This window comes from Hermetia illucens, chromosome 6 (genome assembly GCF_905115235.1).
Source record: "Hermetia illucens chromosome 6, iHerIll2.2.curated.20191125, whole genome shotgun sequence".
NCBI classification, from domain to species: domain Eukaryota; kingdom Metazoa; phylum Arthropoda; class Insecta; order Diptera; family Stratiomyidae; genus Hermetia; species Hermetia illucens.
Genome location: NC_051854.1, coordinates 17,882,168 through 17,906,805, shown reverse-complemented (window position 1 = coordinate 17,906,805; position 24,638 = coordinate 17,882,168). Strand labels below are relative to the sequence as shown.

The 24,638-nt window shown below is 43.4% G+C and overlaps 2 protein-coding genes across 2 annotated transcripts in view; one reads left to right on the top strand and one right to left on the bottom strand.

Moving 5' to 3' along the window:
* The window catches only part of LOC119659009, a 46,268-nt gene extending 39,987 nt beyond the window's left edge, over positions 1–6,281 (top strand). Inside the window, exons 11-13 of the mRNA XM_038066894.1 lie at positions 4,778–5,427; positions 5,488–5,638; positions 5,746–6,281. Of these exons, the coding sequence (XP_037922822.1) occupies positions 4,778–5,427; positions 5,488–5,638; positions 5,746–6,262 (1,318 nt within the window). The 3' untranslated portion in view covers positions 6,263–6,281. The remainder of the gene's footprint in view (positions 1–4,777; positions 5,428–5,487; positions 5,639–5,745) is intronic.
* A 2,859-nt stretch (positions 6,282–9,140) lies between these two features.
* LOC119659177 (tRNA-uridine aminocarboxypropyltransferase 2) lies at positions 9,141–20,603 on the bottom strand. The gene is made up of 2 exons (XM_038067134.1): positions 20,372–20,603; positions 9,141–9,903 (listed from the first exon to the last, which is right to left on the bottom strand). Exons 1-2 carry the CDS (start codon positions 20,467–20,469, stop codon positions 9,237–9,239), a joined length of 765 nt encoding a protein of 254 aa, XP_037923062.1. The 5' UTR covers positions 20,470–20,603; the 3' UTR covers positions 9,141–9,236.
* Between the last annotated feature and the right edge of the window lie 4,035 nt (positions 20,604–24,638).

Below are 24,638 nucleotides of genomic sequence, written 5' to 3'. Positions count from 1 at the left end.
GGACAGCGAAAAAACGTGATGCTACTAAGGCATTACAAATTTGGGTTCTGCACCTCCCATAAGTGTCGGTATAGAGTAGAACGCCAGAGGCGCAAGGCGCCAGAAATGCGATATATATTATGGACAACACGTGACGATTCTACATCCTTGCAAGAATCCACGGGGTAATGCACTCCTGTAAGACACACGTCCCATCACGCAGAAAATTCTACTCTACATCATACTCCCCACAGCAGTGATCAAGTTGAACACAAGAGATGGGCGTGGTCCCAGTTTGGTGCTTGGTGCACCAGGGAAGCCAAAGCATCTACGTAAGTGAGGATCTGGTTCGAAAACCAAAGCCAAAAAAAAAGGAGTGTGGAAGTTTCAGGGGTAGGAGGAGTCTTCGATGGCAAAGTCTCTTCAATTGTGGTTAGAGGATGGATTTCGATTGTTGAGATAAAGGCACTGGCTGTGAAACGAGTAACTAAAGGAGGTATCCCATGTCCGTCGCGAAGAGTCAGTTTCTTATTCGCTGATAAGAGGAATAAACAGGAAATGATAGAGCATTGTCAGAATCTGAGGACTGCCAATGATTATCAGGCCACGAAAGTTAGTCAGAATCTAAAAGCCGCCTACGGAATGAGCCGGATAACACGGCCTCCAGTGATACCGCTAATCGTAAAACAGACGGTAAAGTTGAGAATCATATATGTGTTCCCGAGATGTTGTGGTCTACAAGGAAATAGAGGCTATGAAGCATCAGCAAAGAAGGGACAGCGGCTCTGGTGTGCAACAATACGCACCTGGAATATCATTAAGTTGAGGATCAAATTAACGCCGTTGTAGAGCAACAGGGGGTGGCAATGCTCAAACTGGAGATTTCGGAGTAGTTAATGGAGTTACAAACACTGATCGGGGGGATATGTAAGACGGCTGCAAAAGGAGGGTCCAGGGCTCGTCTTAACAGAGTTAGAAAGGCCCAATAGTATTTTCGAATTTCATCCAACGTCAACCGGGGAGAAGGATGGATGATCTTATAAGCATTGAGTTTCTCATTCCCCTAACATACAAAGATCGGTTTGCCCATGTCGCATTCATTACCACTCCCGACCATAGTAGCTTCACCTGGGATTCGGAATTATTGATTCCGTTCCGTGGAGTATCTACGGGACCTGGGAAGGAAATTTTGAGTAATATTGGGCTTCGCTTTCCATTTGTCGCACCCATATAGCAACACAGGAAGAACACTAGCACAGAACAGTCTGAACTTTCTCTTGGTATTGAGATAACTGGATCTCCAGATTTTCGACAAGGCAGCCAAAGCGGATCTAGTGCTGTTAATGCGTCAGGAGACATCCAGATCGGTGCCACCCCCGGCAGAAACCACACTTCCTAGATATAAAAATTGATCGACGCCTTCGATGCTTTGTCCAGACCGAGAACCTTGGTTTTGCTGGTGTTTATCTTCAGTCCAATTCTACTTGCTTCTCTTTCCAAATCCAGAGCCATTTGGCCAAAGTCCATGAAACGCTGGGAGAGAGCAAACAGATATCATCAACGTAGTCGAGATGTTTGACGAAAGATGTCATCGTCCAGTGAATTCCTCCACGTCCTCCGAACATGGCAGCACGATAGACGTCACAAATAACATGAAGAAATAATATCGGCGAGAGTATTGCACCTTAACAGACTCCGCTTTGTACCTCAAATTCCTGAGATTTTACCTCGATACAGCACGTGATATTTTGTGCCATCATATGTCGCTCGCCAGATACACCCGCTGTTTCAAAATCGATGAAGAGCAAGCGAAGCGAAGATCTAAATTCCGCGCACTGTTCCAAAATGATCCGTAGGGTGGTAATGCGGTCAAAGCAGGAGTATCCAGATCGGAAACCAGTCCGCTTTCGGTTGACCGAGCTTTCAAGACGTTCTTCGATGCAATCCGGGATTATTTCAACTATTATCATTGCAGGAGCAGGAACCACGCAAATACCCCTCCAATTGGCACACTCAAAACGAATGTCCTTCTGCGCACTCCTAGCAATCATCCCCGTGTTTCACTCCCTGAGAATAGTCTGGAATCCCTAATATTTCCCTACGAATGAGAACAGCACACCTGCAGAAACTGCACGTGGAGAGATAAAAAAGTCTGCCGACCGTCGAGCCGAGTGGCTTTACTCCCGAGATGATTTTTCTTCCGCTTGGAGGAACAGTATGCATTCCCATGTTATGGTGACCATCCATTTCATCTATTAGAGAGGCGTAACTTTGCGGGATGTGGTACGTTTAAGGACCGTGATGAAGTGTTCTTTCCACTTCTTCAACCACTCGTCATCATAAGTGAGGAGTCGTCCGTAAGCGCCCTTTTTCCGACCATAGAAAGATTTGCAAACACATGTACGTTCTTTCGTAAAGTGATATAGACTTCTGAAATAATTGCGTTCTGCACCCGAGAAAACGGTCCAATGTTCATTGGTATTCTCAGGCGGGTTACTCAGTGTGTCTAACGTCCAATCAGCAAGATAGCAAGCCCACGAAAGTGACCATCATATGGTGATCCCTTTCGAGGCCAATGTCAGGGACCCTCTTGTTATGCTCACCCAGAAGACAACACGTAACTCTACAGCTAATTGCGATCAGTTCAAACTCAACTGACCTTATGGCAAGCTCTGTGCTTTCCCATCACATATCCAAGCAGGGTGTTGCCAGAGCCTACCTCCTATCACCTATCATGATTACAATTTCACCGTTAGAATGCCTCTCCTGAACTACATGCAATTGCTCGTAGAAAGCATCCGTCTCCGCTATATTTGAAGTCTTCGTTTGTGCATAGGATTGTACAGTTGGGTTGCTCCTTAACCTGAATCGGAATTTGGCAATCAGAAATCTGTCAAAAACTGGCTCCCATGCCACGAGAGCGCGCCTTGCGATCAGAAATAACCCCACACCGGATTCGCGTCTGGCTTTCCAGAGTATTAAAACACATTGCCGCAAGAGGGAGGGGAATACTTTCCAGAGTCCCACCGTCTTATTTCGCTTAGACAAAGGATGTCTAGCTTATATCGTTGGAATTCTCGCGAATTTGAGAAAGTGAGCCTTCTGGGAACCCTTGCAAGTTTGCAGATTGGTAGCTAACAATTTTTTTATCCCTTTTAGTCGCTTTTCACGATAAGCAGGGAAGACTTTAAGTGGCTTCTTAAGCCCCAACTCACAGAGCTTATTTTTTTGTTTAATTCCACACTTGAGTTCATTTTTTTCTCTTTTCTCACAAGACAGTAATCGGCGGCCGATTGTTGATAGTATTAAGAAGAGTATTTTCTGTCTTCTCGAATCCATCGGGGCCTGATAAATATTGGGACTAACGCTGGGTTCTGAAACGGTTTCTAAAAATTTCAATTCAAACCCGCAAAAGTGAGAATTTACTCTTCAACTGAATATTGAGGAATTGGAAATTAAGTTCATACCATAAGTCAGTTGAGCTTTGTAAAAATGAAGACCATCTTGAGGGAAGCCCCAATATCGGCTCCCTTTAATTTCCAGTTCCAAATTTTGACAACATGCACAGCCCTCTCTATAAGCAATCGGTTCAATTGTGGTGAATTTTGAAGAGATGTATGAGGGAGGGATCGAAACTTGTCATCGTATAGTCCGCAAAGTAACATGGAAAATAATCGGATAAAACTGTGAGACCGCACGATCGCTACCAACCGCAAAACTCATTGAAATATGTTCAATTTAGTTCTGTTTTTGAAGGAAGAACGAGCGTTTTTTCATAGTTCATGCAAGTGTAACGTTAGATGAAAGCGGGTGATGTGAAGCGGACATAAAGACGACAGGAGATTTGAATAGGCCCAGTTCATTTCAGTGACGTAGTTATTTCTGCAAGATGCACATCAGGCACTGAAGACATTAGTCCCAATGAGAACTGAATTATATCTTCTTCTTTTTCTTCAGCCTTTGTCCCGTTCACAAGCGGGCTCGGCTCGTCGTGATCGATTTCGCCATTTGGCTCTATCGAATGTCTGATCTGGGTGCAATATCGAGGCTTTTAAATCCCCATGCAGCGTATCAAACCACCGTTGTTTCGGTCTGCCTTTTGGTCGTTTACCATCGACTTCGATGTTCAGACCAATCTTGGCAAGTGAATTCTCCTTAGCACGAATTGCGTGACCATACCATCGAAGACGCACCTCTCCTAATTTTTCCACGATCGGTACAACCCCATAACGATCGCAGATATCCTCGTTTGGGATGTGATCAAAACGTGTCACGCCACTAGTCCAACGCAACACCTTCGTCTCCATTACCGCAAGACGCCGTTCATTGTCTTTTATAGTTGGCCAACACTCAGAACCATAGAGGGCGACAGGACGGACGATATTGCGGTAAATTTTAGATTTGAAACGTTCGTTGATACGTCGATCACAAAGAACACCAGTTGTGGAACGCCACTTCATCCAGGTTGCGTTAATGCGTGAAGCAATTTCATAACGCAGTACTCCATTGACTGATAGCGTTGACCCGAGGTATTTAAGTCGCTCAGTTCTGGGCAGGTCACTGAACTATATGTTAAGCTAAAAGAAGCCGCCATTTTTGCAATTGAAACTACAACCCGAAAGGTCCTTTTCGGTGATAATTTCGAATAGTGCGCTACATTTTGGATTTGTGTGAAATTCAACTAAGCAACATAATTATAGAAAGTTTACGTCCTTTTTGAAAGAAGCCTCGAAAATATATAAACCATATGACAATAAGTTTTAAAATTATTTATTGTAAAAACGCTCCCATATTTCAGGAGACCGACAACTACATCAACCACAAAAAGCAGCATAAGACGAAGGAAGTCATGTATCATTGGTAACATTCCCCACGTGAAGTTTTTCAATCAGAATATGCTTGGAGAGCCAGAAATTTACGCGGGCAGTACTGTTCGCGAATATACAAACATTAGATATATTTGTGAAGACAACTACATGCTTGCTGGGTCCACAACAAACATGTGCTTTAAGGGATCATGGATTAATCAATTACCAAGATGTACAAGTAATGTTGGCACTTTCGATGAACAGGGACCAAGTACTGATTTGAAAAATACCACAGAATATTGCTCCTACATACCGCTCTTTGGGGTAACTTTTTCTGCAAGATGCGAATACAATCAAGAGGAAATCCCCTGCAACCAATCCTTAAAGTCTGGCACTCTGGCAGAATTAAGCTGTAGACCTGGATACCAGAAGCCTAATAGACGTGTTCCCAGTAGGATTGTTTGTGATGAGCACGGGGACTGGGATTACAGTCCTTACCGTTGTGAAGCAATCTGTGGCAGAGATTTAGCGGAGGAAGTCGGAGAAGAGAATACGGTTCAGCCATGGAACGCTGCTATTTATCGTTTCTATGAGCAAATTTGTGGAGGAACCATAATCAGTGCCAAAATTGTGTTGTCTGGTAATTTTCACCTTAGGCTATACATTGGTCCTTAATTTATTTCGGATGTTGTTTTTGCAGCGGCACATTGCTTCTGGGACGAACGGAAGAAGCGGAGAATTAATATAGAAAACTTCGAAGTGGGAGTAGGAAAACTTTTTAGGAGCTATGACGCACAGGAGCCCAATCCAGTGCATTTCTTCACTTTGTCAGAAGCGTACATTTCTCCCGAGTAAGTATTGACTGTTGGAATCAATCTCGTTTTGTTCTGCTTCAATTATTTGAAAAATCCTTGTTGTTTGGAAGACTTCCTAATTAAATGACCCAATCATATTTCAGGTACAAAGGACGCGAACTCTTCTACCAATTCGATATTGCTATTTTAGTCCTCAATAATTCCATCGTATTCACTGATAAAATCGCACCAATTTGTATTGAATGGTTGAGTGTCAGCGAAAGAGCTAAGCGGGAGCAATTATCCGGGACAGTCGGCGGTTTTGGAAAGCTTGGAAATAAGGCTAATCGTTCACACCAACTTCGTACTCTCGAACTCAATATGGTGGATTATGAAAGATGCGTTGCAAAAACACCACCTGAATATCGAAATCTAATAACGAACGATAAGTTTTGCGTAGATAATCAGAACGGAGAGTCTCTCTGCGACGGAGATAGTGGATCTGGATTTATTACATCGAAAATCATCGATGGGAAGAAAAGATATTTCCTTGCGGGTATTATAAGCAATGGGTTGTCTAATCAAACTACATGTGAAGGAAACTTTTGCACGGCATGTACTGATATTCAATCTCATGCAAATACTATCGTTGAATACGACCTGAAATTCCGGCCGAAATAGAAATAAATTTGAATTTATAATAAAACAAGCGTTAACTTTCCTTTTATCCGAACTTTACTGGAGATTAATAAGATTAATAAGTTTTCAGGCATCGTTCTAGTTCTAGGCAGTGCTCTTACTCTGGGACGAAAAGGTCCAATTCCCATCTCCACCAATTTCAAAACTCTAGTCATTCAAATCCATGCGTGCGGAGAATATGTCGCTTCTGTTTGCGCGACGTCATTAATGTCTGACAACTAGAAAACCAGCACAATATATTCACTCAAGGCAGTAACTAATAAAGTCACCACTAAATCATTGCCAGCTTAGGGTCTAAATAATCTCGAAACAGATAACAATGCCTATAGTATGTTGTAACGAAATGGACGGGAAGGGTCATCAAAGTTGGCTGTAGTCAATAAGAGGGCACAACTGTCTCAAGAACCTGCATAAAATAAACTTTAATCGTGACAATCAATACTGAGATCACCGTTGAAAAACCTGAGTCTAGACTAAGATTTCCCATTTATTTAGTTCGGAACCAATCCAAATCCCTAACGGATGAGCCGAAGCAAACCGCTTCTGCCAGTACTCCTAACCACTTGCCAAGGGATATGCATCTCTTTATGCAGTAAACAGCCTTCAGGAAGAACAATGCCTCCGTGGAAAACGTCTTGCCTCCGGGCAAGCCACCTGCCGGCAAAATACAACCCCCGGGTTGTGCCAATATTGAAGAGAAAGGATGGTCCGGAGCATCTGCAACTAATGGGAAACCAAAGCGGCCACGGTTTTCTAACTATCCTAACTCTTCCGCTCACATGGTTGCAACGGCTAAGTTCTCATTTGCAGCCAAGGCTATCAGAGCCGTTGGATGGATCTTATATGACAACACCAATCCATCCGGTTACGGTAAGGAGCAATGCGAACAGATCTTCCCAGCAGTAAGGACCTCGTAAGGGATCAAGCTCCGCTTTGAGCCGGAAGGTGCATGCCTTAAAATGTTACGGATAAACATTCTCGACGAAAGCACGGACGAGTGGCTCAGACAGTACTGCTCCTCCTTCAACAATGTGTGGGAGGGGGCGCGACCGACCCTGAAGAGGGTTTCCGAGCTGCCATCATTTTAAAAGGTGTTTCTCTGGCTCCTAAAAGAGGAGCGTAATTGTGCTAAGGTCCTGCGACAACTTGGTGCCCAGAATAATCTCAACACCTCCGCCTGGAGGCAATTAGGCAGCAAAGCAGGAGAAAGAATCGATAAGCCGAAAGTTTTCCTCACTATCGGCGTTCCTGAACAGGATATTAAGAAGGTTGCAGAACAAACGGGCTGCCTCTATTACGGGCTTATGACCGTCATATTACAAATGTGGTTCTTAAAACCATCGAATTGGATGTACAAGCTCACGACATCTTTATTAGAATCGAAAATGAAGTGCCATATCTCTCAAAACAAATTAGCAGGATTGCAAAGCGGCAGCTACACATACAAGTCGTCGGATCAATAGCTACAATTCATGTACATATACATCATACAAGAACCATAGGTTGTTTGTGGGGAAATTGGGGGCTTAAAGTTACGAATGCTGACTTGTTGTAATCCAATGAAAGTCTATGATTTCTCGCTCCTGCATGGTGGTTTCAAAAGACCTCCAAGCTATCTTGGTTAACGACGTATGTGATGGCCACACTACACCCGTTAAACTGACCATAAGAAATCAACAGCTAAATAAGGAGATTCTATGGTGCTCTGCTTATTTCCCCTATGACGTCGACAAAGTTCCCAGTGGCGTTCCACAACTGGTGTTCTTTATGATGGACGCATCAACCAACGTCTCAAATCGAAAATTTACCGCAATGTCGTCCGTCCTGTTGCCCTCTATGGTTCTGAGTGTTGGCCGACTATAAAAGACAATGAACGACGTCTTGCGGTAATGGAGACGAAGATGTCGCGTTGGACTGGCGTGACACGTTTTGATCACATCCGAAATGAGGATATCCGCGATTGATTTGGGGTTGCACCGATCGTGGAAAAACTACGAGAGAGGCGTCTTCGATGGTATGGTCACGTAATTAGCGCTAACGAAAATTCACTTACCCTGATTGGTTTAAACATCGAAGTCGATGGTAAGCGACCAAAAGGCCGGCCGAAACAACGGTGGCTTGATACGCTGGATGGGGATTTAAAAAGCCTCGCGATTGCATCCTGATCAGACATTTGATAGAACCGATCACGATGAGCCGACCCCGCTTGTGACCGGGACAGCCTGAACACTGGTTCAAAAGATCGTTAAAAGCGACAGACTTAAACGGTATCCCATTATCAAACTTTATCGATTCGAGGATTTCAAACACAGAAAGCCGTTTAATCGACTCCACGAACGAAAACTTCGAGAGAAAATCGAAAAGAACTATTGCAGCAATGTTTCCAGCGCGAGATCTAGTTTATGGGCCGGTCATTTTTTACCTATTGGAAGTCGGAGCGTTGGGTTGAAGGTTTTTGACGTCTTGCACCTTTTACAATTATGGAGGTAGTCCTTGACCTGTGGCAGACCTGTCACAGTATATCATCACAAAAAAAGAACTTTTGGGATTGGGTTTCTTCATGGATGTCAAGATAAGAATGGTTTGCCTTTTTCAGTGACCAGTTGATCCTATTATTCTGCCGTAAATTCGCGTTAAGGTATAAGGAGCTTTTGATGCTAAGTTTCCTTGATATTTTCTAGTGACGAAACCAGAACCTGGGGTTGTTCCTATCCAAAATTTATTTACTTCCAATTATCCTCGCATTTTAAAATCACCACCTAATAAGACGATCATCTAATCTCTTCCTCCCTTATTTTAACTTCTTACCGACATTACCTGGCATCTATAACTTTTAACGCTTCTACATTAAAATAAACAGTTTTTGATAAAAATAACTATTCTATATATTATAGCTTTTCTTAGAATATAAACATTTTAATTTACAACTTTGCTCACTCTTAATCTTAACACTTACTCAGCTCTTATCAATTTCAGTACTTTTTAGTAACTTATTCAATCGTTTCCCTATTAATTTCGGATACCGATGGTTTTTTATAAGAAATTCTTTAGATTGATGCTCAACGGCACCATTTTCAAGTTGATACTTACACAAAGTATGCAAAGGTTCTATCAATTTCGTTCGATAAATTACGTTATCTTCTAAAATCGAAAGACTCTCGGCAGCCGTTTCAAGCGTACTCAAGCAACCCTCCGTGGGCTGCGTTCTTATAATATAATTACTCTGACCGGAGGAGACTAACTTAACCTGCGTCATTTGATGTAAAATAGGGCTACTGGCGTAAATGGCCTTTGCTTGTGGCCATGTCCCGTCAATTAATATCAAATTGAATGGACCTTTTGATTTATCAACTTTTTCTATTGGGATAGAATCTTTACTTGGATACAATAACAGATTATTTGATGATTCTAAAATTTCCTCCAACTCAGGACCATGCCTGGGAAGAGGAAATCGCTTTGCTTTGAACACAAGGCATTTGCCAGGATCTAAACCTAATTGGAGCATTGGTGCTGTACGCAAACAGCGCTTCTCTTCGGCGGGATGTTGCAAGAGAATAATACGAGAGTTCGGTGACAGCTTTGGATTCGGGAGCGCGTGACACCAACAGACTACTTTTGGTCGCCTACAAGAAAATGCGTTTTAAATGTCAATATTTGATAGAAAAATTACGTCCAGAGATTATATATTAAATACGCATAATGTGATGAGTTTAGTATGACAAACCAATGAAAGGAGATGGAATTAGTACAAGAAAGCAACGAAAAAAAAATATGTAAACACGAAAGCGAAAAATCTAGGAAATGATGAATTTCCATGAAACGAAGCAAGATTTTTCGAAATTCAGGAAATTAGTGTGTGAAAGCGAATTGTCTACTTAACGTGGCTCTCGGCTACGAAATAGTTTTGGAACTAATTAGTTATTGTTCATTCAAAATTAGTATTTATACAAATTTGCAGTTCTTGACATGCCTTTTAATCTAATTAATTATTTCTTTCTAATCTAATCTATAAAAATCTAAATCTAATCTAAAAAGAAATGTTAAATGAAATTCGAGGTATTTTTTGCGGAAGCAAATCAATATAATATTAATAAATATAAAAAAAAAATATTTTAAATGAACGATTGTCGATTATTCCGTCCCTTCACCGTTTCTCTATATATACAAGGCCATTATTTATTGCTTTTGTAAGAAGAAAAAAAGAAAGCAAAAGTCCATTCAGATAATCCTTACAAAAACACTGAAATGGGCAGCCACAAAGGCATGATAAAGACCTTCAAAGGTGAAAGGGTAGTATAGGTCCCAGGGCGAAACGTGGATTGGTACCCACGATGGAACATAAAACCTGGGAAACGCCTGCGAACCAACACCAACAGCTCTACTACCAGACCCTATCTCCATGTCCACGTGGTCTAGCGTAATTCCTTAATATTTGACCTCTGTTTCTCGTTTCACCTCCATGTCATGTAACCTTATGGCTCTCAGGTGATCAAGCTTACGTCTCCTAGTGAATGGTATTATGGTGATTTTGGCTGGATTGATCCGCAATCCCACCTTCCTGCACCAGGCACTAGCAACTCTTAGTCAGGTTTGGATTCTATCACATGAAGTATCTTCATATTTGCTCCTACAAATTAAACCAATGTCGTCCGTGTAACGCTGGACCTGTATGGAGAGCATACAGGCTATCCTGGCATCTTGGGATGCGGGGTGTCTGGACGCGTTGCCCGCCACGGCCCGCAAAATCCACGAAGTTCACGACATGAGTCTAAGATTTCGACGAGCTGGATATCAGCACTCCTATCTTAAACGTAGACTTTCTGTGTCCAATCTTTCTTAGGTCATCAGAAAGAATCTCAACCTTCTCAACATTCATTCCACGTTTTTGAAGACGTTGTCAACCCACGTATTGGGTATTGATGTAAATAGCGCGGAAAGCGTCGTGGATTGCCCCCTTTTCACAATGGGAGAACTCGAAGAAGCGGTTCTCACTATGAAAAACAGGAAGGCGCCAGGTCCTGATGGCATCCCGGCGGAAGTTTACAAACTGGTGTTCCGCCAACGGCCAGAATTGCTGCTTGAAACGTTCAATGCGTGCTTGAAGGAGGGCATTTTTCCTTGTCGCTGGAAAGTGGCCAGACTCGCGTTGATCAGTAAGGGTAAAGGAGACCCGGAGCTCCCGTCTGCATACCGACCGCTGTGTATGCTTGACACGGCCGGAAAAGTGCTCGAGAAGCTCATCAGGGGTAGACTCGCTGAAGCGATCCGTTCTGCCGGGGACTTATCCGCAAGGCAGTTCGGGTTTAGAAGAGGGAAATCTACAGTGGATGCTGTTATGGAGGTCGTAGATGCGTTTAATCGAGCCAGGGCACACAGCCGCCAATCTCAATCAATTCCGTAAGATGGACAGATATGCTAGACACACTAGAGAACTCCTTTCACGTGCCAAGCTATCTCTTGCGGATATTGAGGGATTATCTGAAAGACCGCTCCCTGTTCTATGAGACGCTAGAGGGCCAGAGGAGGATGGAAATCACGTCGGGAGTAGCGCAGGGATCCATCCTAGGGCCGGACCGCTTCCTACGATAGTCTGCTGAGACTCGATATGCCCGAAGAGTCGTGCCTGGTCGATTATGCAGACGACGTTGCGGCACTTGTTGCCGGACGCACTGTTGAACAGGCGCAAAGCAGACTTGGCATATTGATGCGACGGGTAAGCGGATGGATGACTGCTCACGATTTCAACCTTGCGCTGGAAAAAACCGAAGTAGTCATCCTCACCAGAAGGAGAATACCGACCTTGCGTCCCATATCGATCGGCGAATTGACTATAGAGTCAAAGCCAGCGGTTAAATACCTTGGTTTAATGCTCGACTCGAAGATGAGCTTCTTCGAGCAAATCAAAGCAGCCGCGGACAGGGCTGCAGCAGGAGTCGCGGCCTTGAGTCGGCTAATGGCGAATGTCGGCGGCCCTATATCAACTAGGAGACGTCTCCTCATGGGAGCAACGCAGTCCGTCCTTCTCTATGGTGCGGAGGTATGGGCTGATGCCCTTGACAAGGAGGTGCATCGTAAACGCCTCGCTCAAGTGCAGAGGCGGGGAGCTTTGCGAGTGGCGTCTGCTTATCGCACCGTCTCCGAATCGGCTGTGATGGTGATTGCGGGAGTGATCCCCGTTGCCCTCCTTGCCAAGGAGCGCAAAGCTATCTATCGCCGTAAGGGCGAAAACTTAAGAGAAGTGGTTGTCCGTGAAGAACGTCAACGCACCCTTAACGAGTGGCAACTTTCTTGGCAAAATGAGCCAAGGGGCAAGTGGACTGCGCGGCTCATCGACAAATTAGACCCATGGTTGAACAGAAAGCACGATGAGATTGATTACTTCCTTACCCAACTTCTAAGTGGGCATGGAGGTTTTCAGTCTTACCTGCACAGGGTTGGGAAGGCGCGATCTCCTGATTGTGTGTTCTGCAATAGAGTGGCGGATGACGCTGAACACACTTTTTTCTCTTGCGAGAGGTGGGACGGCCTCCGCCAGCAGCTTTATGCAGACACAGAGGAGCTCTCTCCAGACAACATTGTCAGAGAGATGCTGAAGAGCGCTGGCAGCTGGAATCGTATTGCGCATTATGTTCGGGCTCTTCTTACTACGAAGAAGATTGAACTCGACCGGTAGAGGGATCGGACGGTAAGGAGTTCCCTGAACTAACAACTCTCTTCCTCCCCTCCTCTCCCGTTGGTGTAAGGAATTCCCTGACTTGAAGGCTCCCAAAGCCGGGAGAGCGGGAGGGCTAGCCCGAAGTAATGTGTCAAACGGTTTCAGGCTAGTTCTCTGATGACAGGGAGGTGTTTAGTTGGTAGTCCGCCAGCGTACTGTTGCGGGAGTCCAACACTCTGTGCGTAAACGCATTCACCTACCCTACTCCCAAAAAAAACCCACATATTGGTGCAGTTCCTTAAAAATTCTGCAATATCTTGACAAGGAGAATCTCTTGACAACACCATGTAACTTATACGAAAAGCTCACATGGTACAATAAACAACTTCAGAAATTACCTACGGGTGAGTTATTGGATAGTGTATGATTGAAAATTGTTTGGAAAGAGTATCACCGCCGTCTGATATGCTTCAAGAACTATTATTCCCGAAAGCAGCCAATAATGGGCGACTTACATGAAATAAGAATATCACTAACTCTCCCTTTCTTGAATTACTGGGTAGAATATGCTGGACTGTTCAAGACTCGCATTTCGAAAGACCGTACTAGCACTGGGAAAGTTACGTATGTCTCTTTGTATACGTGGTCACTGAGGCTATGAATTTGATGCTCGTCATATGACATCGGAAGCGTTGCTGGCGAAGTATAAACGATGCACTAACCGACGCAAGTGTCAACAATCAAATTCGAGGGTCGGAAGAAGTTGTAAATATATCCGCAAAGGCTAACATAACATCGGGATTCATTCCGGCTGCCACTTTGGAGACCTTTGGGAAGCCGGGATAGATACACGCAATTCAAAGCCGATTAAATTCAAGGCTGCTTGTATCATTTTCTAACATCAAAACTAGATCATACCTTGGCGATCTTTTCGTTGCATGCGCTGCCCAAATTCAACAAATCGCTAGTCACATTATACGACAAATGGCAACAACTAAGACAAATCCACCAAATCTTTTGGGAAAGGTGGACTACGGAATGCTTGCAAACCCTTACAAAAAAGATCAAAATGAACAGGAAACAAACCCAATCATTCACAGGATTCATCCCCGAATAAATTGCCGTTAGCAGTTCACCCTGGAGACGATGGTAAAGTACAATATCATGCGAATCAATCATAGCAAACAGGAGTGGTTAACTTATACCTTCTACATATAGACACATCTGATAAGCCACCATAACCAGTAGCAGCTTCCACCACAAGAAGTCATCGGAAGCGTCAAGTCAACCAGGAGACCGTAGAACGTTAATTACAAATAGCGATGACTCTCCTATCGATAGGCCGAACAGATACAGAGTCTTACTATGCACTTGGGAAAAAGCCATGTTTAAACATTATGCTCCGATTTTTTACACTTGCAACTGCACTTATCCAAAACGTTTCTACGAACTGCCATCAATTGCGAAAGTTAAGCATGGGATAGACATCGAGATAATGAGATATTCCTATATAATCTGAGGACAATATTTGTTAGAAGTGAACCTACCAATAAAGGACATCCGTAAAAACTAAAAGGCGGCCGTACTAACCGTGTTGGATAAGAGGCATGTGCGCTATCAATGGTATGCTTCAGACAACTCACTGAAGCACCCTTATAAGTCGTCTCAAGTATAAACAAACGGAGTTTAGATAGCAGATAAATAAGATTATGAGAGAAAGCCGCATACCTATGAAAAGGAAAAGGGATGTACTAGATTAAATTCTCACTGTTGTTGACGAAGTCAACGAAGACATATATAGTGAGATTGAAACATTTCAGCGCGGCCAGGTCACGGCTTTTAATGATTTGAATGATGCCGAACTAGATGCACGTCAAATAAATAGCAATAGCTATTTTTATTCTCGGAAGCTTATCAAAAATATAGATATTATCAATAATTGATAGGCGAAGTATACGATCGGTCCAACCGAGCATCTTGTCAGCCGTACCAATTCGCGAGTAACGAAGAGACCCGCAAGGAACTGATGGCGCCAAACGTTTGTAACGAGGCAAGTTATCACGTGGACGATCATATACTACGGACAACAATTTGGATTGGTCTAACTACACGGCGTCGGCATTCTTGTTTATGCCTGATCCAATCCCAATGGCTTACGATCCACAAGGAACGAGACCAGCAAAATAATACAGGCTTTCACGAAACTAGATCGATTGAATAAAACTCGCTAATAACTGCTCATCTCTGTGAGTTAGCTTGACTTTATCGTGCTACGGGGGGCTATGATACGGTGGATTTCCTAACTTGCATACTCATGAGTACACTTTAAAACACGTCGGAATACCGGAAGCTCGCGCTTCGGGTATAAAGGTTTTGTGTTCATCTTATGTAAGAGCCGCACATTTTTCTGTCCGTATATAGCTACAAATCCAACATAATCCTTCATATTTTTCCAAACTACGAGACATACGTACATATTAGAGCCATAGATATCACGCTCACCCTAAACAAACAAACTGCCTATTACCTGGTATACACATATATGCACGTATCTAAATTTATTGTACCCAATATTTCCGATTTACGTCTTATATCTATCTGAATTAGGCACTACCCGCAAAGTTCATTAGCACGCATATATTATATACCTACATACACACATGTCTGGTTGACAAATAACTAAAAAACTAAAACAAAATAATTGTCTGCGACCCAATTCATAAGAATTCATTTCGTTGTGGTATTGACGAATTGATATGTGATGATGACGTCATGCGGGTTGTAGAGTGCACGAAATTCACAAAAAATTGTAAAGTTTCACCCTCTATAACTTTGTTAATAATAGTTGGATTTTCTTGAAACTTGACCAAACTGTGCATTATATTCTTCATTATACGCGTGCCAAATTTTGTACTGGGATGAACATAAGGGGAGTGCCGGGTAAATTTCTAAAATGTGGAAATATACTATTATTAACTTTATTTGTGCAGATATCGGAACCGGATGTATTTTGAGGCCTAGATTTCGTAGAGATACACCACTGTGATTTTTTTCAGATTTTTCGCTTGGATAGGTTCTGAGAACGAGACCTGTTACACTTTTTGTGGTTCATATTTTCAACCCTCACTCCCCTATGTTTCATCTATGATAATATCAAATATTGAACCAGATTCGAAAAGTACTAATTGAGACCTTTCATTTGATACCCTACTTGGCTACATTCTGTGAAAAAAAAATTTGCACCCTCCATTCACATGTACGGGGAACCCCCCCTTAAACTTAACGCAAGATGGCGCCACTTACTGCATGTAAAGGGATCACCAGATTACATACTCTCCCCAATTTTCGTGACAATCGGTCTAGCCGTTTCCGAATAAATCGGGTGTGACAGACAGACAGACGGACAGACGGACAGACAGACACCGTCCCGATTCTAATAAGGTTTTGTTTCACACAAAACCTTAAAAAGGACAAACAAGCGCAACCCCATATCGCACATCAACTGGTTCATCAAGCGGAGACAAAAAGCAGGGACCAGCAAAAGTACGTCTACGTTCAGTATATCAGATGTCAAGAAGGATAGAGACTCCAGTGGCGCGGATACTAAATGGTATCTGCATTATCTGAAGAAGTCCTGAAAGCAGAGGAGGCCCTTAAGAAGGCTCAAGATAGACCTAAACCATGAAGAATGGAGACAAGTGAAAAGGGAGGTGCGGGTCGAGGGTAACGATAAGAAACAGATGACCCGCAGTTAGCTATGCTATCCCGGAGAAGGTTTCAACTGGTTATATTGCCAAAAGTATTTTCGCAACAAATAGTCACTCGTGAGGAGCAGGTGACAGGCTACCTTCCTAAAGCCGCAGCGATTAAAACGTAGAAGCTTCTGCGCCTCCTAATGGCCAAAATATAGATTTCCACACGCATTCGACAACACATCGCACACAGAGATACAGGATGCCTTGAGCCGCAAAGGAGTGGGAAACACCCTGGCACTCTGGATGGAGTATGGTAGTGGATGAGCTCCTGGACGTGCTAACAAATACTGGAATACAAGTCCAGGGCTACGCGGACGACATTGTTTTAATCTGTAGGGGCAAATATGAAAATACTCTATGTGATAGAATCCAAACTGAATTAAGGGTTACTAGTGCCTGGTGCAGGAAGGTGGGACTGCGGATCAACCAGCCAAAACCACCATAGTACCATTCACTAGGAGGCGATATGATATGGAGGTGAAACGAGAAACAGAGGTCAAATATTTGGGAATTACGCTAGACCAAAAATTACTCTGGAAGACACATGTCGCAAAGCCACGAGGGCTCTGATGACTTGCAGATCCATAGCAGGAAAGAAAATGGGGTTGCAGCCCGAAGATACTACTTTGGATATATACTGCAATAGCAAGGCCAATGATTACCTATGGAGCGGTAATCTGGGCAGAAAGAACCGAACTCAGCACACAAGCCAGAGAATTACATAAGCTCCAAAGGCTGGCTTGCGTGTGTATCAATGGGACAATGAGGACATGCCCAACGGTATCCTTGGAGGTCCTTCTGGGATTAACCCCTCTCCATCTGCACATACAGATGCAGGCAAGGAGATCAATATTCAGGATGGCCGGTAGTATGAGTGAGGCGGGGAGCTGCTTAAATCGAAGAAAGATTGATATTCTTTCTAGGCGGTATCCCGAATTACTGATAGCGAGGGATAACATGAGAACGGGGTTTCACTTCGATAAGAAGTTTTAAACACGTTAGAGTAACAAGGCAAACTGGGAGAGCGTGGCTGCGACATACGGCCTAAACCAGCAACTGATTACTTGGTGTGACGGATCCCTCACAGCAGAGGGAGCGGGTGCCGGTGTCATTGGTCCAAGGAAAATGTACTTTGAACCAATGGGGAGATACCCTAGCATATTCCAGGCGGAAATATACGTCATAGATAAATGTGCCTCCTTTAATCTGCAAAGGAGCGACAAGGGGCAGAACATAGCTATTCTCACCGATAGCCAAGCAGCGATCAAAGCACTTAGGTCCAACTAGATGAACCCTAAACTGGTGTGGGAATGCCTTGAGAAACTGAATACACTCGGCTCGTCCAACAAGGTCTGGATACTTTGGGTTCCAGGCCATGCTGGGTTGGAGGGCAACGAGGCAGCGGACGACCTAGCCAAGAAGGGAGCAGGGACGCCTTTACACGGGCCAGAACCCTTCTGTGGAATCGAAAACGGTTGCATGGCTATGAATCTAAGAAATGAAGAGAAACGGTTGAGGGAACTATATTAGGCGGGCCTACCAGGGATGGAGCAGTCCAGGGTGCTTATTGGGGGATACGAACCCATGCGCACAAAGGATTGCTTAAACCTCACCAAAAAGAACCTTCGAATCATAGTGGGTATTCTCACTGGTCATTGTCGGCTGACCTAGGGAAGCTAGGGATATCTACGGACACTGCCTGCAGGTTTTGTGAGGAGGAGGACGAAACATCTATACACATCCTGGGGCAGTGTCCGGCACTTGTGCAAAGTAGGTCGAGGCATCTGGGAGAACACTTAATACCAGATGCAAAACTGAAAGATCTGGAAGTAGAGAACATACTAAAGTTCCTGACGGTTATAGGCCTGCTTGAGGAACTATTATCAATAGATACACTATAACCAGTAAAAGGGGCACAATAGTTCTTCAAGGACGCGGTGCGACTTTCCCTTAATAGAATAATAATAATAGAAGCAAGTAGGAAAGCAAAGGTAAACTTCTCACGATCGGTAGATGACCGTTCACAGAAGGCAATTATACAACGTCACTGCTCCATCAATTGCATAAGGAGAAACCAAAAAGAGACACTTTGTAGGACACATAGGGTGAGAAGCCCACCTCGAAGGAATCACAAAAGCCATATAGGCTGGAAGCGTAGGACGGAACAGGGGAGTGTTGCCAATAGACGAGAGGAAACTGAACGATTCAGACCGAGACCTTCTAGGGCTAGTCGGACAGCAAAACGCAAGGAAGTGCCATGCCGAAGGAGGGGATGATTATATCAGAACTCTAAGCAGGCCCGACGAGAGCGGGGTGGAAAGCGGAATTTTTAGTCCGGGCTCCGACTATTTTCAGAATAGATATTTCAATAAAAAAAAGGGATCATATAAGGCCCGACAAATTTTCACCTCAGACTCATATAATTTTCACCCGGAGCAGTTTTTTCTGCAGTAATTGCGAGGGTAATTTCTAGGGATAACATTGGAATAGTGCTGGCTCAGGAACATCAACGTTAACCAAAGCTAGAGAAGACATTCCACTTCCGAAAAAAATTAGGCGAATAATCCCTCCCTCCCGACTGGATCTGCATAACCTTCAAGTGGGATTATGACCCGCAGTACTCCACTCCGTGCAAGGACTCTCGGAGTTTTTAAGAGCTCCTTACTCGAGTCTTACAGATTTGCCAATACTTTCGATGTTCTAACAATAATCAGTCCTGATGGCTCACTTATACGTCTTTATGCAGCCCTTGTATGACTGCCAGCAGTGAATGTTAAAAACGTCCCTCTTCAGCTTCCTGAGATTCAATAGGTCTTGATTCCACCACGGTGGCAATATCTTTTTGGTATGTTTTGTAGGGTACGGGACTGTAAAGGTTCAAATGCCATCTCCAGAGGCCCAACCTCTTGACTCTAGTTCATCTGTTCCACCGATTTTGCCGATGTGGGCAGAGCGAACTCGTCAGATCATCAGACGTTGCTTCATTTTTGCCGGGAGCTGCAGCAACGAAAGTAATCGAATACCTCCAGGCTAGACCTCCGGCGCAATACTATTTTCTCACATGACTGAAAAAATACTGGCTTGTATGGAAAATATGGAAAATTTGAACCATTTTAGGATCAGATTTGATACTGATTGCTCTTTCGATCGATCTTTGGACTAGCACAAAAAGGGAAGGAAGCAATGAGCGTCGTATTGAGGGTTAACAAAATCAAGATTTTCAGTCTAATAAGTCATTGTACCTTCCTTATTTACTTTACCATTTTCAAGCAAGCAGATTGGAAGCAACTTCCACAGTATCCAGTGGTTCGCAAGGTTTCGTTATGTTCATAAAAAGTTTGTTTCTTTTTGCTGAATGAAGCCATTTTTATGCAAAAATTATAGGAATGCAACCATTAATTTTGACTGGCCAAACTCGGATAAGGCAGGATGCAAAATTATAATCATATTTGAAAGCGTCTCTTTAACCACAAGCGCAATTAAAATACAAAATTATTAGAAAAAGGAAATGTTTTGAGCGACAAGAAAAGTGTTAATGCATGCAAATTTCGAAGATAATTACTGTGTGTCTCGATGTCTTAATGAACAGAAAAAGATGAGGATGATAATGAACTAGTTAAATGCAACCCTTCAAATCTACTTTACATCTTTGGACAAATATAATAAAACTTTACGACTTACTTGCATTGTTCGCACTTCTGACGCCTGTCCGGAGGTTCGGCCAAAATGTTTGCCAAGTCGCCCCACGTCTCTTCTTCAGTTCCTTCCGAAGGCGGCATGTCTGTTGCTCACTATCACTTAGTTTCCGGCACTTATTACTTAGAAACAAAAGCACTACTTCTAAATTATCATAATTAACAATTGAACGCCGCGAAATCAGCTGAGGGCCCCATGTGGGTCCATCTTGTCTGAAATGTCATTTGATCGCGTACATGAACCTTTATTCAATCTGCTTTCCATTTGCGGGACCGTTCTGTGAATATTCACACCATTTAACTGTTGATAGGTGTCGTCGCTCTTCATTTCCGCCTGTTATAAACGATTAAAAGGTGAATTAACGAAATTCGTTACATTCTCAGGCGAAGCATAAAAATTGTTTTGGAAATTGCATTGTTTTAAATTTAGAGATAGACCAAGCACTTCGAGACTTTATTCTAAAAAAAGAAAACGTGGTAAAGGTTTCCCTACAGAGCTCGACGGCGATAAGTCGATAGAGTTGTTACAAGGCGACAAAACATGGAAATGTTGCTACCGATGGATATTTGCGGGAATATTTCAAAGAGCTACAATAATAAAATGAATATAGTTTCGCCGACAACCCTTCCTTCTATTTGGATTTTAATTCATCCCTTCTGCTTCTAAACTCCCCATCACCATGACCTCTTTCGAATTTAGGTCAACTACGGATATAGCAAGTCATTTTATAAATAAATAGCCGCAAACAAGCGCAACATTTCCATTTATGTTCGTCTTCTATTCTTCTCATTCTTCATTTCTGTGGGAATAAACCTTACAAAAGTCCATAATCTGGGGTGAAGGTAACGACGCTCCAGCTGTAGCGTTGTCAGCTGCTGCTTTGATATATTCGAAGAAGCTCATCTTCGAGTCCAGCGTTAATTCATGGTACCTAATCTTTGGTTTTGGCTTTATATACTCAATTCGCCGATCGATATGGAGGCAGGATCGGGATTCCTTTTCTGGTCGAGATGACTTTTTGGCTTTCCTTTAACTCATGGTCATCCATCCGTTTACCCGTCGCATGAATATGTCAAGTCTGCTTTGTGCCTATTCAACAATGCGTCCATTAAAAGTAAAAACTTCCCTCCTTGTGGGACATCACCATCAAGTTCAGAAGGGATATTGCCAAGCAATTAGGTTTGGAGAAATGTCGTATGAAAACAATTGTTCGGGGAAAATATAAGTTGCTGGGAGAGTTCGAGCAGCGTTTGGATCTTGTCCTGAAAACAGCGCTTTTCGAGAAGAATCAAATCATGGCAATCAATATCTTCCCATTCTTATATATACTTTCGGTGTGATGCGGTGTGGTGTGAAAGAGGGCGCGGACGACAGGCATGTTGCGGGAAGCAGCAGATGTCCGGCATATTGGAGGGAGCTGAACCGCACAGGCAAATGAGATTGATCTCGCAATTTCAAATTAACCTTGGTGTTGAGACAAATATATTTCCGGATTGCAGACAAGGCAGCGAAAGAGGATCTAGCGCTGTAAATGCGTCGGGCGATATCCAGCTTGGTGCCACCGTAGGCAGAAACTACGCTTCCTATATATGCATTGAGATATATTGATCGGCGGCCTTCAATGCTCTGCCTGCTCACACTGTCGAAAGCTTTCACGAAATCGATGAGGAGCAAACACCTAAATGATTCATAGGGTGCTGTTGTGGTCAATGCTGGAGAATCCAGAGCATAAACCAGCCTGCTCTCTGTCGATCAAGCATTCAATATGTTCTTTGCATTTGAAGATTATTTTAGCTTTCATCTTTGTGGGGGCACGAAGCACGCAAGATGCACCTCCAATCGTCGCATTCAAACCGGGGGACCTTCTTCAGAACCTTAACGATCGTCCCCCTCTTCCATTCTCTAGGAAAGGTCTTCGATTCTCAGCATTTCCGTACAAGTGAAAGTAGCAGATCTGCCAAAACTGCAGGTGCAGCGATGAATAACTCTGTCTCCGTTTGAGTGCATTGCACGTTCCATCGGAATGTAACTGACTACCTGCGTAGCACTCGAGGAAAGAGCATTTTTATGGCGGCCTAATGCCAATTGGCGGATGCAACACGCAAACGAGGTCGATATCGACATCTCTTGTATTCCGCTCGTACGGTGTCGGTTAGTTGAAATCGAACTGACTTTATGGCAGGCTCTATGCTCGGAAAATGTGCCACCAATGATGAGGCAGTGAGAGCTACAGGAATCCACAAAGCTCTCACAATTATCGTTACGATCCCCAAAGCATTACTTTCCCATCAGATGTTCGAGCAAGGTATTGTCAGAGTCCACCTTGGCATTTAGATCCCTCATCACGATCATATTGTCACCTCAAGCCTCATTTAAACTGCTTGTAATTATAGAAAGTATCCTTCTCCACTGTATCAAAAGTCTTCGTTGGTAAGTAACATTGTACAATAGTGATGACCTGGACAGCAGTTTGGCTTTCCAGAGGACAAAAGCATAGTGCCGCAAGAGGAAAATGAATATTCTCCATAGTTTCGTCATTTCATTTCGTTTAGGCTCAGAATTTACAACTTATATAAATGGAATTTTCGCTCGAGATGAAGGAAGCAAGCATTTTGGAAACCCTCGACATAGTGTGTGCACATTTCAAAAACCAATTATTATATATATACCTTCTACGCTCCACTCAACGCTACACTCGCCGTGAATGATGAGACGCAACCCAACTACTCGTGGAACCGCGAAATTGGTACTTTGCAAGCTGCACGTTTTTGGCTAAGGAAGCTTGATCAGAGGTTCAGGGAAAAATCCGGTAGCAACGATCAACAGAAGGAATATTTGCAACTGCAAAGGAGGTCATTTGGAAAATCAAGGGCAACTGCTTCAAACTGTTGTATGAAGATGCCGACATAAAGCTTTGAGGTAGTTCTGATGGGGAGTAAGGAAAAGGCACCATTGATCATCCCGCTTGACCTGTTCGCACCTTCTAAAAAAATTGTTGCCATTCTGTTTCCTCACCCACCAGAGCAGCAAAAAGCAAACGATGGCCTAGTTTATCGGGGGCGTAGTACCTACCGTTACCAAGGAGAAATATGCGGTAGGATCGGCGACAATAAGGCCGTATCATTGGATGCCATTTCTAACAAAGCTTTGAAGCTGGCAGTAGAAGCTGGATTTGCTTCCCAAACCTAATAGGCCTGCCTGTTAGAATAATGGGGAGCCGTGAGCGGCGATTGCCTGTCAGAGCACCAATATGGGCTTCGTCACGCCCACTCTACAGTTGGCACAATAAGTACGTTCGTAAATCTGGCAAAAGTTGCGTTGACGCGCAGGGAATACTGTACCGTGTTGCTATTAGATTTGAAAAACGTATTCAACCCTACCAGCTGCAACGGAATTACATAAATGCGCATTGGCTGACAGAGGTGTTACTGAATATTTGGAAAATCTGGTCGAGAATTACATTTTAAAGAAAACTCTCTGGTACAAGGCGGATGAGATCGACAAAGAGTACATCGTCACAGCTGGGGTACCACAGGGATCGGAACTGGATCCCCTGCTGTTGAATGTCATTGCCGCTATGCTCAGGACACCAGTCGAGCCAAGTAGTCAATCGGGTCTTTGCTGGTGCGGACTTTAATGGCTTGGAGGGAATCCCTGATGATAATTTTGTCGACCTTTGGGCCACCTGACAGCTATATGGCTTATCAGAGAGCAATAGAAATTGTGGATATCCTGAACGAGGAACAGAATGAATAAATAAACTTTGAATAAACCGCGCATCTGGAACGAGGTCAAACGAAGCATCGGTTGCCAAAATTTTGAAAGCTAACGCTAAGCGTCCCCCTTACAGCGGGGGGCAAGGTCGGTCCTATGATAAGAGTATGAATTTAAAACGGTGAAGTTGTTGAAAATGGTGGGTATTCTTTCAGCAACAGTATTTGCTATGATTGCATCCTACTAGGGCAAAGACGACATAAGTTGGAGTCTGAAATCCAGTTGGTTTGCTCCAAAATGAGGTTTTAAGTCTACACTCCACTAGTTTTTCTAGATCGAGCACCCGCCATTTGACTTAAAAATAGAGAGTGATATTTGGTTTCTTATTTTTTCTGATATACGTATACGATATACGTATTGAAACGTTAGAAAGGTGATTGGTTAGGTTGACTTTCTGCTTTTAATGAATTTGGCCGATATTGGTTATTAGACATCTCTTCCTCTAGAGCATCCCAGAGCTAGTTGGTCGAGACTAAAT